At 35.6% G+C, this 14,807-nt stretch overlaps 1 protein-coding gene across 1 annotated transcript; it reads left to right on the forward strand.

Annotated features, from left to right (window-relative positions):
- Positions 1-2,625: 2,625 nt before the first annotated feature.
- LOC114221099 (olfactory receptor 5AC1-like) lies at positions 2,626-14,807 on the forward strand. The gene is made up of 4 exons (XM_028119216.2): positions 2,626-2,671; positions 2,833-2,889; positions 8,034-8,956; positions 14,784-14,807. Exons 1-4 carry the CDS (start codon positions 2,626-2,628, stop codon positions 14,805-14,807), a joined length of 1,050 nt encoding a protein of 349 aa, XP_027975017.2.

Here is a 14,807-nt window from a genome sequence, read left to right on the forward strand (position 1 = left end):
GATCCCAGGCACCTGGGATCAAACCCCATGTTGGGCTGCCTGCTCAGCAGAGAACCTGCTTCTCCCTTTCCCTCTGCCTGCCACTCTGCCTATTTGTGCTCTCTCTCTGTCAAGTAAATAAATGAAATCCTTAAAAAAGAAAAAAAAAAAAAAAAGAATTCCAGGCACAATGAAGAGTACTGCCTTGTAAAGCAGTTAGGATCCTCTAGTCAAACATCTTCATTTTTTGCAAGTGAGGAGTGTTAGTTCTATAGCACACAGAAATAACAGAGGCAGTGCCTTATAACTTCAACTCTCATTTCAACACACCAGGCTTCCTCTCTGTATATTCAACAAGCTACCACATGGGAAGAGGAGATGTCGCTAATTAACTGAATTCAAGAGTCTGGTGCAGTCATCAGGCCCAGGATTTGTGTTGTATGAAATGGAGAAACAAGTCAACCATGGCAAAAGTCAGAAATTGGAATGAAGGCTCGACGCTGGTTGAGTAAGAGAATTAGGCTATTCTGAAGGATGGTGGGGGGAATGAAGCTTTCAGCCGAACTGGATAAGAGAGCCTCTGTGGCCAAAAGTAAAATATAATGCAATGTTTAAAAATTACTGCTCTGACGAGGAACTACAAGGCCCTTGGTATTAAATTTGCACAATCCACAAAGCTACCCATAGACAGCACAATTTCCCTTTTCACTGAGTGAATCTCACGGTTACTATCCCACAAGTATTTCTCAGAGGAAGTCTTTGCAGCTCAAGAGCGCTGAGCCATAAATCCTATTATCTGTCAGAAATTCAGGGTTTTACTATCTCATACCTAGATTTTCGATGTATGCTCTACTATGTCCAAGACAGTGAAAGGACAAGTCCATAATTATTGTTTGTCATTTTCTTTTTTTTTTAAGATTTTATTTATTTATTCATGAGAGACAGAGAGAGAGAGAGAGAGAAGCAGGCTCCCAAGGATCAGGGAGCCTGATGCGGGACTCGATCCCAGAACCCCGGGGTCCTGACCTGAGCCGAAGGCAGACGCTTAGCTATCTCAGCCACCCAGGCGCCCCTATTGTTTGTCATTTTCTTATGACCTGTTCACATTACTGCAGAAAATGTAGTGCGAACCAGTGGGCACTATTGGGGCTTCTATCTGGGTTCTTGAGCTCTGCCAGCCTCATCACAAAAGCGTGTGTATATTCCTTTCACAGAGGCAGCATGAGAGGTAGAGTTCTAATGGGCTTGGAGAGGTGCTGGCAGCTTAGCCACTGTTTAAGGAGAACTCCTTACATTTTTTTTTTTTTTTTTTTGAGAGAGAAAGAGAGAAAGCTGGGGGAGATGAGAGAGGGAATCTGAAGCAGGCCCCAAGCCTGGTGCCAGCTCAGTGTAGGGCTCCATCTCAGGGCCCTGAGATTATGACCTGAGCCGAAATCAAGAGTCGGATGCTTAACCGACTGAGCCACCCAGGTGCCTCAATATTTTTTCTCTATTTTACAATTCTCTATTTTTCTATATTTTACAAAAAATCTGTAAAATAAAATTACACTTACACTAAGATTAGAAAAACAAATGGACAAACTGAATTTTTTCCTCATCAACACTGCATACAGAAGTCATGATTTTTAACTTTTTTTTTTAAGGTTTTATTTATTTATTTGAGACAGGGAACACAAGCAGGGGGAGAGGGAGAGGGAGAAGCTGACTCCCCCTGAGCAGGGAGCCCGATGTGAGGCTTGATCCCAGGACCCTGGGATCATGACCTGAGCCAAAGGCAGCCGCTTAACCGACTGAGCCACCAAGGTGCCCCAATTTCTAACTTTTTAATTTACTGTAATTTTGATTTTTAACTTCAGCTCTTAGATAAATTCTGAAATATCAGACTCATTCACCTAAATGAATCTATTAACCACATTGGACAAAACTTTTGTATAGAGGATGATTGGATAAGTTTTAGGATGAGGGAAGGGATATACAGGCTTAAAGATTTTGATCTTTCTTCTAAGAGTGATCATAAGTTATATTTAAGGGTTTAAATGGAGTTGCCTCCATGGGTGTGAGAATGGTGCTGATCTCAGTGGTTTGGTATTTTATAAAGGTGACATTGACCCAAATGCAGACAGTGGTAGGAGAAAATATTAGAAAACACACGTAGATTATTAAAGGGTTATGTCAGTATTCTAGGTAGGCGATAGAGTTTTCTTGACTTTTGAGAGAAGTGGATGGTTTCAACAGATATTAAGGAGATAAAAGCCACAGGTTTGATAATGGTTTTGACAGGGTTTGAGGGGGAATTCAGTGTCAAGGGATGACTCTCGGGTTTGTTTCTTTAAATATGGGGTAACGATGATGCCATTAACTAAGAATGGGAAGACAGGATGAAGCTCACATTTGGTGATAGTGTTGGAAAAGACCGAATTGGATCTGTCCATTCTGAGTTTCATGAGTCTTTGAGATGTTTGAAGGAACTCTCAGGTGTTTGGAATGTGGCAACATCAAGAGCAATAAGAGAAAGGAAATTAACATGACCTAAAAACCGCTCAGGGGCAGTGTGTCATGTCTCCCTTGCAGTGCACTCTATTGACACAAAGTGTGCTTCTAATTGTTGCACCTGGTGTGTCTGGGTTATTCCCTGATTAGCTCACAATGCCCAGTAGAACAGCTTCACCTCCGCCCTACAGGGACTCCATTGGTAACTGTCAATGAGGGAATTCCAAAGACTTATTCTTCTGTTTCACAAATAGATTTGAAAAAGAGCACAAATAAACATGTCCCCACAGTTGGGGTTTCCAAGGGAAATCTTGGCACAAGTCACTGCTTCATTCTGCATCTTCCACTTTTCTTCATTTAAAGGTTTCAAGAGGAAGTACAGCCATGGAAGTGAAAGCAGCCAGCAGCTTTGTCAGTTTGGTAATTCATAAAAATGACTGGCCCCCCAACAATGTAAAGTATGGTAGAGGGAAATTTACATTTTTTCTTTTCTTTTTTTCCCTTGGAAACCCATCATTTCTCAGTCTCCAAAAGACTGAAAGAAACTGAGTGAGGGCACTAGGATCTAATTTTCATTATTTGTAGTCTTTCAATTTGCTTATTTGATATGAAATATCCAGGTCAGAAATGAAAATCCTGGTAACCCTATGAGATTTTCTGTTTCTCTTGAGGATAGACAACTCTGGATGCTTTTCATAAGTACTAAATGTTTGACTGTTGAAGAGACATGTATAATAAGATTCCTTTTTAATTGTAAATGAGATAATAGAAAAATGAGACAAATGGAAAAATGATGATGGTGACTCAAAATTTTCAGAGGTTATTTTATACTATAGAAAATTTTCCTTGTCAGGCTAAAGACAAAACTGAATTATGCTGCTTAAACTTCCTTAATTTGTTCATGGAATCATGAAAAGATGACTAAAGCTCCCACTGATAATATTCTTCAGCCTCTTAATTCCAAATAGGTATATGTGTATATATGTGTGTGTGTGTATAGGAATACACACACACACACATAAATATATATAATATAGAGATAGGTAGATAGATAGATAGACATGGAAAAGATCCAAGCACGTAATAGCCCTTGACCTAATTAGGAAAATAAGGTGTATCAATTATGGGTTTAAAGTTGTCAAGAAAGCAGGGTAGGCTCACTCAGGACAAAACCTCCACCTTGGAAATTAAATGACTTGCCATCAGTGTCCATTAAGGCCATTTTTTAGAGGAAATATTTCAGTCAGTCTTCTTGATGCTTGTGTTGTGTTTCCAGGGCTCCTCACGTGTATATACTTTAAAAGATAAATTTTTGGGGTGCCCGGGTGGCTTAGTCGGCTAAGTGTCTGCCTTCGGCTCAGGTCATGATCCCAGGGTCATGGGATCGAGCCCCGTGTTGGGCTCCCTGCTCAGCAGGAAGTCTGCTTCTGCCTCTCCCTCTGCCCCTCCCCCCTGCTCGTGCTTTCTATCTCTCTAAAATAAATAAATAAAATCTTTAAAAAAAAGATAAATTTTTAAAGATAATTTTTTCTTGTTCTATTCTCAAAGAATATGGAAAATAAGTCACCATTCTCCCTAATGCTGAACCATTAAGACACATATTGCCTATGGACCTATTTTAAAGTTAAAGAATACAATTTTGGTAAATAGGTAAAATTTTTGTGTTTTAATCAGCAAGAAGTATATGTATAAAATTGTGTTATTCATTTTATTTTGAGAAACAATGAATTTACTCATCAAATTATAGGCAGATTGTTTCTTCTAGGTGATCTAAGAGTGTGCATTCACTTCTAAAGATCTTGGGATCTCTTCTTTTGCATTTACTTTTAGGCAAAATTTTTAGGTCATAGAACAAAATCAAACAAATTATTTAAAGGCCACATCAAATATTCCATATGCAATGTTGGTAAAAATTATAAAATATTTTCTAACATATCAAAAAGAAGGGCACCTGAACATGAAAAAAATCTATTTTAAAAAGCTTAGTGTGCTGGTATACCTAACTTTATTCATTTACAAAAAATCTTTTAAGTAAGAGAGAACGAGAGAGAGAAATCACTCTCAATGGATGAATCCAAATATGGCCAAAAATATTCAAAAGCATATGCTACATAATCCAATATTTTTTCTCTATTTTACAATACAGAAAATCTGTAAAATAAAATTTGCTTATGATTTATTCCTATTTTGTTCGTTACAATATTTATCGATGCCTACTAAATGCAATAATAGTATTATTATTCCTGTTTCTCTCCTTTTCTCTTCTTCACTATCAAAACTCTTATGACTTTCCTTAAATATATATCTTTGACCATATATGAATATTTATAATTGTATAAATAGGATGACCTTATATATTGTGTCTTTATCACAAAAACTGTTTTGGAAGTACTGTTTAATTCTCCCTCTGCTTTATTACTCTCCTATCACCTACAGCAGACAATAAATATTAACAAGCTAGGGTCTATTATTTCACACAGTCTTTATGTTCATATGGTTATTTGCAAATGTATATATGTGCATGTATTCATAGATATACAGAGTGAGAATTTTAAGATTTTAGTCCCTGTTTGTTTAATGGGATAATATTAAAAACATTTCTATGCATCTTAGTTTTCTCACATTCCTAACAATTGTGGAAATTTCTTTGAGAAAAATGGTAGAGCCATAACATTTTAAATGACTGCCATAATATTGATTAGTATGATTATACCAGGATTTGTTCAACCATTGCTTCATCCTGTTGGTTTACATATTATTTCCAGTGTTTTGCCACCATGAACAATGCTGCAGTAGACTTCTCTCCCTATGAAATGATGTGCTATTGCTACAGAATGGATTGAAGGCATGGATCACTGAGTTGAAAAGTATGTGTATTTTTATTTTCAAAAAATATTGGCAAATTGTTTTTCAAAGTCTTAATAATTTACATTTTTACCAGTAAGTGTGAGAATGGCCATTTCCAAATTCTGACAACCAGTAGATTTTGCTAATCTGAGGAATGAAAAATAATGTCTTATTTTATTTGCACATCTTGAGTAGTGGGGAAGGTGAGCATCTTTTCCCACATTTATTGAATATGTTGATATATTCTTCTGTGACTTGCTCTTTCAATTCCATTTTTATTTTTCCATTGAATTACTTGACTTTTCTTACCAATTAGTAATATTTCTTGGCATCTGATAGATACTAATATTTTACCTATTATATTAATTATACATATTCTTCCAAAGTTTTAGTCATCTTTTACCTTGTGAAAGATTTGATACATACTCTATTTTCATGAATTTAAACATTAGATTAAATATATCTATATCTTTCTTTATTATGGCTTTCTTATATTAGTCAAAGTTTTTTTTTTTCACTTTATTTATTTATTTGACTGAGAGAGAGAAAGAGAGGGAAAGCACAAGCCGGGGAAGCAGCAGGCAGAGGGAAAGGGAGAAGCAGCCTCCTGGCCGAGCAAGTAGTCTCATATGGGGCTTGATCCCAGTACCCTGGGATTATGACTTGAGTGGAAGGCAGATGCTTAACCGACTGAGACACCAAGGCACCTCTAGTCAAAGATTTTTGTTATATATTTAAATTATATTCATTTAATGAATTTTCTTAGAATGTTTAAATTGTTTTTTTATTTTTTACTTTTAAGTCCTTGATCCAGCAGCAATTTTAGATTTTATTTATTTTTATTTTTAAAAAGATTTTATTTTTAGAGAGAGAGAGCAAGAGCAGGGGGACAGGCAGAGGTGGAAAGAGAATCTCAAGCTGACTCCATGCTAAGTATGAAGCCTGAAGTAGATGACCTGAACTGAAATCAAGAGTTGGAGAGGAAGAATGAAGGGGAGTAAGTCAGAGGGGGAGACGAACCAGGAGAGATGATGGACTCTGAAAAACAAACTGAGGGTTCTAGAGGGGAGGGGGGTAGGGGGATGGGTTAGCCTGGTGATGGGTATTAAAGAGGACACATTCTGCATGGAGCACTGGGTGTTATGAACAAACAATGAATCATGGAACACTACACCAAAACAAATGATGTAATATATGGTGATTAACACAATAAAAAATTTAAAAAAAAGAGTTGGACGCTTAACCAACTGAGCCACCAGACACCCCGATCCAGCCACAATTTTAATACAAGCATAGAAAAAGAAGCCATTCTTACTTTTTTTTCCCAGATAGGCAAATATAGTCATGATATTTATTGAATAAATCAACATTCTCAATTGAAAAATCATCCATGTACTATGTTAAATTCCAATAAATATATTTGAATCAATCTTTGGAATCTTTATTTGGTTTTACTATTATATTTTCCTATTTTCATGTCACATTACATTCTATTAAATGGCTTTATGTTTTAACACCACTGCATACTTGACTTTCATACAGTTCATATTTTCCTTGTCTCTTCAAAATACTTTTATAAGAATTTTATGCTTATGCTATCACATTAAAAAGCAATTAGGGTTCTAACTAAAAATAAATTGAATTCTACTGACATATTTATAATACTAAGTATTCTTATCTGAGAACATATTTTGGCTGTCTATTTCTTTAGAAATTGTATAATATTCTTTGCTAAGTTTTTACAATTTTATTCACATAGGTTTCACATATTTTAAAAATATTTCAATGTATTTTAAAGTGTATGGCTATTATAATTGATATAGTTCCCTCTTATTTCTCTTTCTTGTTTGCAAAGGAAAAAAATCTAGTAATTCTTTTTGTATCCATTCTTCACCTGGTACTTATTAAAGTCATAATGTTATTTAATTATAACGATGTAACATTAGAAAAAATATGAATTTATTTCCTACAATTATCATGACATTTCCTTATATCTTTATTATATTACTTTCATATCTCAGATGTATTGCAGTTTCTAAAAAAATACCATACAATAATGGTCAGAGTAAGCATTTCAATCTGTTTTAATTTGAGGGAGATGCTGCATCATTTAGAATGTATGCTATTGGTTTTGATAACTAATCTTTAGCATACTTAGTTTTTAAAATATTTTTGTTTTTTTTACAGAGAGAGCTCACATGCACACATGAGTTGGGGGGAGGTGCAGAGGGAGAGAGAGAGAGAGAGAGAGAGAGAATCCTAAGAAGGCTCCATGCCCAGCGCAGAGCCCCATGAGGGGCTCGATCTCACAACCCTGAGATCATGACCTGAGCCGAAATCGAGTTGGACACTTAACCAACTGAGCCACCCAGGTGCCCCTAGCATATTTTAAAAAAATTCTATTTCTATTTTTAAAGATATTAAAATTAGAGGATGATTATTCAATTACAATCATTTTTTTCCAAATAAAAAAATAAGCCCACTTCTCTTATACAGTATTGAATTCCATATATATATGGAATATATATATATTCCCCCTAATTTTTAGGAACAGTTGCCCAAATACATACTGTTTGTAAAGAATACTCAAGTGTAAAAGTAAACATTCTGATTAAAGGGATATATATAAAAAAAGAAGATACATTTACTTTCAAATAAAATGTGATTATTTTCATGGTATTTTATGACTGTGTTCTTCACTTATTCTTTCATTTCAGTGATCAGCTTCAGTGAATCTGGTGGAAACAAAACACAGGTGACTGAGTTTGTTCTCACAGGACTTACAGATTGTCCAGGGCTGCAGGTCCCCCTGTTCCTGGTGTTCTTGGTCATCTACCTCACCACCATGGTGGGCAACCTCGGACTGATTTTTCTCATCTGGAAGGACCCCCATCTTCACACCCCCATGTACTTACTCCTTGGCAGTTTGGCCTTTGCAGACGCTTGTTCCTCATCCTCTGTGACTCCCAGGATGCTAATGAATTTTTTATCTAACAATCATATGATATCCCTGGTTGAATGCATCACCCAATTTTATATTTTTGCTTCCAGTGCAAACACAGAGTGTTTCCTCCTGGTAGTGATGGCCTATGACCGCTATGTAGCTATATGCAACCCCTTGCTTTATCCAGTGGTGATGTCCAATATATTCTGCATTCAGTTATTAAGTGTTTCATATATTATTGGGTTTCTTCATCCTATGCTGCATGTTAGTTTGTTATTTAGATTAACTTTCTGCAAGTCCAACGTAATACATTATTTCTACTGTGAAATTTTACAACTGTTTAAGATTTCCTGTACTGACCCTAGAGTTAATATGCTCCTGATTTTTATATTTTCAGTCTTTATACAATCTTTCACTTTTATGACAATTATCATCTCTTACTCCTATGTCCTCTTCACCATTCTGAAAAAGAAGTCTGAAAAGGGCAGGAGCAAAGCCTTCTCCACGTGCAGTGCCCACCTGCTATCTGTCTCTTTGTTCTATGGCACTCTCTTCTTCATGTATGTGTGTCCTGGGTCTGGACGAGCTGAAAATCAAGATAAAATGTATTCTGTATTTTATACAATAATAATTCCCCTGCTAAATCCTTTTATTTACAGTCTGAGAAACCAAGAGGTGATAGGTGCCTTGAGGAGAATAATAAATACATAAAAAGATTTTTTTAAGATTTTATTTATTTATTCATGAGAGATAGAGAGAGAGAGAGGCAGAGGGAGAAACAGGCTCCAAAGAAGGAGGGAGCCCGATGTGGGACTCGATCCCAGCACCCTGTGATCATGACCTGAGCCAAAGGCAGACGTTTAACCATCTGAGCCACCCAGGAGCCCAATATATAAATAGTTCTTAAGACAAATTTTAAACTTGCTCTTTCCAAACTCTGCAAAATACAAGCGATCTGAAGTTATGCAAATTAGCCCTGGCTTTATAGTTTTAGTAAAAGGCAATGACTAGGGCAGTTTCTGAGTGCTGTGGGATGAAAGTCAACTTCAGTGGATATTTGTTTCAGTGGAAGATGATCTTAATATCACACAAAACTGAATTCTTTATGAAAAATAAAACATCTTTTTAAAATTAAGTATTTAGAATTTGTGCTTTTTTACTCTTTGTAAATTTCCTCTAAATTAGATATAATAGTTTAAAATTTTATTGTGGCAGACATTTGCATGTTTCTTTGTTGAAGCTGTTGTGACTGAGCCAAGACAATTGTCTAGAGTCTACATATTAAAAGTCTTGCTGCTCTTCCAGTTTGCATTCCCACCAACAGTGTAAGAGGGTTCCCCTTTCTCCATATCCTCGCCAAAATCTGTTGTTTCCTGTGTTGTTAATTTTAGCCATTCTGACAGGTGTGAGGTATCTTAGTGTCATTTTAATTTGTATTACCCTGATAATCAGTGATGTTAAACCTCTTCTTATATGTGTCAGCTCTCTGTATGTCTTTGGAAAATTTTTTACCTGGGGCTTAGACTCACAACCCTGAGATCAAGACCTGAGCTGAGAGTTGGATGCTCAACTAACTGAGCCACCCAGGTGCCCTGGTTTATTTATTTTCTGCATGTTAGTTGTGTAAGTTTTTTATATATTTTGGAGACTAACCCTTTATAAGATACGTCATTTCCAAATATCTCTTCCCATTCCAAAGGTTGCCTTTTAGTTTTGTTGATTGTTTCCTTCACTGTGCAAAAGATTTTTATCTTGATGAAGTCCCAGTAGCTGGTTTTTGCTTTGGTTTCCTTTTCTTATCTAGTAAGAAGTTGCTACACTTGAGGTCAAAGAGATCGCTGCTTATATTCTCTGGGATTTTGTTGGCTTCCTGTCTCACATTTAGGTCTTTTATCCATTTTGAATTTATTTTTGTTTATGTGAAAGAAACAGTCCAGCAATTGCATTACTAGATGTTTACCTACGGGATAAAAAAATACTGATTCAAAGGGATACATGCACCCTGATGTTTATAACAGCATTATCAATAATAGACAAATTATGGAAAGAGCCCATCAACTGAGGAATGGATAAAGAAGAAGTGGTATATATATACAATGGAATATTTCTCAGCCACAAAAAAAGAATGAAATCTTGCTGTTTGCAATAACAGGGATGGAGTTAGAGAGTATCATGTTAAGTGAAATAAGTCAGTAAGAGAAAGACAAATATCATATGATTTCACTCACATGTGGAATTTAAGAAACAAAACAGATGAACATGGGGTGGGGAAGAGACAGGAAAACCATAAAACAGACTCTTACCTATAGAGAACAAACTGAAGTTTGCTGGAGGGAGGTGACTGGAAGGTGGGGAGGATGTGTTAAATGGGTGATGGGTGATGAGCACCGGGTGTTGTTATGTAAGTGATGAATCACTTAATTCTCCATCTGAAACTAATATTACATTGTATGTTAACAAATTGGAATTTAAAAAAAAAACTTGAAAGAAAAAAAAGCTTGCTATTTTTCAACTGTTCAGAGACTCAGGTGAAGTGACTTGGAGGAAACCGTCCCTGAAGAAAGAAAACCTTTGCAGTGAAGAAAATATAAGAGATTGGTGGATTTTACTGAGAAGAATCATAATTGGGATAAAATAAAAAGTAAACTATTGAATAAAAGTATGGCTCAATTGTATGAAAATGCATAGTACCTTTTGTCAGGGAAATTATTGGCAATATTGGTATTTCAGTATTTGCAGGTATTGGAAGATTTCAGGACATATCTCCTCAGATATTAGGAGTATACTGTATCTTTTCATGTTTAATAAAGCAGAAACATAAATTTACGTAGTTACTACTCTTATAATCTCTTACACATTTACTATTACTCAAGTAAAAATAATTTAGTTCTTTGGTTAGACAATGTAATATGTCTTAATTTGGGTAGGTGCCAATATGGAAGGGTTCTTATTTCTGAAATGATTATGAAAACTTCCAGTGTAATATTTATTTTTCTTTCATTGGCTACTCCACAGGAAGTATAGTGACTTTCTCTGTTGAACATCTAAATTTAAAGGAACTCTGAAGTGGTAATTGTATAATTTGTTCGAATCTGTACTATCTTTGGCTACCTATTACTGTTGCAAAATCTCTAAGTGATGGCCTGATATTGCTAAGCTGTAGGGAAGAATTAAGAGGAAGAATCATGTATACAGAAAATCTGATGAATAGACATAATAGGAATGCAAGGGCGAAGGATGCAAGGCCAAGACTGAAGTCAGCTCTGCAGAGCTCCTCTGGCCTGTTTCAGACTTTTGAAAGGGCTTTTTACAGGGCACAAAGAGAACATGAACTTAAAATGATTACATCAATGTGATGGGCGATCTAAACAGGGAGTGACAAGAAGACTGTACACATTGAAGCCAATTGAATTCAAAATTTCTACAAATCAGATACAGTATTGGGAGAAAATGGTTCTTGTCATAGAAATGGAGGGACTTAACAGAGTACCTTTGGTGATGATGGAGATTTAAATGCCTATTCTAGCCATGTTTCTGCAAGGTCCTCTGTCCTCTCCAACTAGGCAAGGGGAAAGATTTAGATTTGTGAATAAGGACACTGTTACTTCAAAATACAGGTGCTGTGAAACCATAGTAATATTCAAACTCATCAGAAAATTTCATATATTGGAGTGTTTATCTTTTAAAAGTATTTTAGGAGAGAACCTCCTACTGAAGGGATCTATGGTATGTTTACATCTTTTAAGCTGTTGATTCTAGAATCCGCAAGTCAGGATCAATCTGAAATACAGATAATCAAGCCATTTCCTAGAGACAAATGAAATCTTGCATTCCTAAGCTTAATAATCTTCAATGGACAGCACTTAAAGCATCCCAACCATAAGCATATGTTCGTGACAAACAGTCCCAGACTCCAGAGGTAAAGAGCATATCTACGACCTTCTAGACAGAGAGACTGGGTTACTGATAAAGGAAAGATAAATACAGCAATGTTTTGTCTGCTGCACTGAGAATACAAAAACAATGGGACAACATTTATAAACTGTTGAGAAAAAAATACTGGGTTCCATGAAGAGTATTGAGACAAACTGTATGCAGAGCAACTGTGCATGGCCCTGCAGGCTGAGTGCACTGCTTAACTCAGAGGCAGTATTCATGACACAATATTGTGTGGCTGCCTGCCTGTATGAGACGCTCTAAGCAATGAACCAGTAGATGATGACAGTATGACTGGTAACTGTATTATAAGCATTCAGTTAGAGTTCAAAGACAATAAAATAAATTAAATAATATCCCATCACTCTTTTAGTGGAATTTTGGCAAATATCAGAGGATACTCCCTTTTAATTAAGAGGCCCTATGCTAAGTGTTATGTAGTATAAACTGTGTCCTGTGACTCACTATGAGACAGTGTTTTCTGCTTTTCTAAGCCTATAAAAGCAAGTTTAATCATTTCTTTGGTTATATTTTGGAATGACCACAACTTTAGGTTTTTGAGAATGGGCAGCTTGAGAGACAGATATTCAGACCTGCTATAATAGCTAGCATTGAATGGCTCATACACTGTAAGTCACAGATCACATTGCTCATTGATTCCTATCACAGATACTGTGGATGGTTGCCCATATGTTCTCTATTTGTACTTTTGCATCTGACGGCTCTCTCTGATGGCCAGAACTATTCTACCCTTACTTAAGGCAGACTAGAAGAACTGGGAAATGAATGTTCTAGGATCTCCTCCAGACCATCTATTAACCAATGACTGATGGTAGTTGGTGAATAAATATCCCCAATCACTTGCCCTTTGGTTGATATTAACTTTTTGAAATTCGTGGCCTCTGGTGTTTCCAAAAAATGATTAAACTTGGCTGCCCAAGTTTGGTTTATAAATTACACTTTATTGGGTACATTTCCTTTCCTCTCTCACTTCCTCATTTTCTCACTCATCAACTATTCACAAAAAAATTATTTGCACTCAAATCATGTTTCAGAGTCTGGCAAAACACGAACTAAGATGCCCCTGCTCCCTTAAGATAGTACTGTATATTTTATACAGGAACCAGGCATACCTGTACTATCTTATTTCAATATGACATAATTATTACTTGGCATAATATTATTTGAAGATAGACTGTGATTAACTAAAGTGATATACTGTATATCCTAAGGGAACCACCAAAAAGTAGACAATGTGTAAATAATAAGCCAAATGTGGATATAAAATGAAATCACAAAAAAGTCTCTATTAATCCAGGGTGCCTGTGTGGCACAGTTATTTAGCTGTCCAACTCTTGGTTTTGGCTCAGGTCATGATCTCAGGGTTGTGAGATCAAGCCCCAAGTTGGGCTCTGCGCTTAGCGTAGAGTCTGCTTAAGATTTTCTCTCCCTCTGCCCCTCCCCTCCACTTGCTCTCTCCCTAAAATAAGTAAATAAATCTTTTTCAAAAAGTCTCTATTAGTCCAAAAGCAGGCATGAAAAGAAAAAAAGGAGAATGAAGAACAGTTATAATGGACAGAAAAATATCTATCATGTTAGTTAAAATGATAGTTTTTAATCCAACCATATCAATAATTTCATTAAATATAAATGGTATTATATATCAAGTATAAGACAGATTATCTGATTGGATTCAAAAGCAAGATCTAACTATATACAGTTCAGAAGGAACACACATCAAATATGACTTAATTAAATTAGAAGTAAAAGGATGGAAAACAGATCCACTATGCAAACACTCATATAAAAAAGCTGAAGTGACTATGAAACAAAATAGACCTTAGATCAAGAAATATTACCAGAGATAAAGAGGGACATTGAAAAATTATACAGGGTTCAGTTTATCAAGAAGACAAAATAATACTAAATATGTAAGCACTGAACAGTGGAGCTTCAAAATAAAGTAAAAACTGATAGAATGGAAAGAAGAAATATACAAATTCACAATTATAGATTAAGACTGTAGTACTCCTTTTTCAATAATTGATAAAAAAAGTCAAGAGAATATCAGTAAGAGTAAAGAAGCCCTGAAAAATACTATCAACTAACATGATATTTATAGAATATTCCATCAAACAGCAGCCATACGGTATTTTTATGTGCACATTGAATGTTCACTAAAATAAACCCAATTCTGGGTAATATTTAAAATAATGGAATTAATGCAAAATATAAAGCATAACAGAATGAAACTTGAAATCAATAAGACCAAGATATCCATGAATCTCTATATATTTGGCAATTAAAAATCTTCCTTCTAGGGATGCCTGGCTGGCTGGGTCGGTGGTGTGCAGGTCTTAATCTCCGGGTTGTAAATTCAAGCCCCATATTGGGTGTAGAAATTACTTAAAAATAAAATGTTTTTTTTTCTTTTAAAGAGCCTTCTGAATACCCATGGATCAAAGCAACAGTAACAAGGGAAAGAAGAATATATCTTAAAAACAATGAAAATGAAAACACAAATATTTAAATGTGGGGGATATAGCTAAAATGGTGCTTAAAGAGAAATTTATATCATTAAATGTTTATATTAAAAAAGAAAAAGAAGTGA

The sequence above is a fragment of the Eumetopias jubatus genome, unplaced genomic scaffold (genome assembly GCF_037043125.1).
Source record: "Eumetopias jubatus isolate StellerSeaLion01/CBP00866 unplaced genomic scaffold, mEumJub1_p1.0 scaffold_1, whole genome shotgun sequence".
NCBI lineage: Eukaryota > Metazoa > Chordata > Mammalia > Carnivora > Otariidae > Eumetopias > Eumetopias jubatus.

Excerpts from the sequence above, each read along its gene's own strand:
- LOC114221099 (XM_028119216.2), top strand. The coding sequence starts at position 2,626 with ATGCCCAGTAGAACAGCTTCACCTCCGCCCTACAGGGACTCCATTG. Across the intron at positions 2,672-2,832 it reads GCCCTACAGGGACTCCATTG|GTTTCAAGAGGAAGTACAGC; the intron begins GTAACTGTCAAT and ends CTTCATTTAAAG. Across the intron at positions 8,957-14,783 it reads TGATAGGTGCCTTGAGGAGA|ATATTAAAAAAGAAAAAGAA; the intron begins ATAATAAATACA and ends CATTAAATGTTT.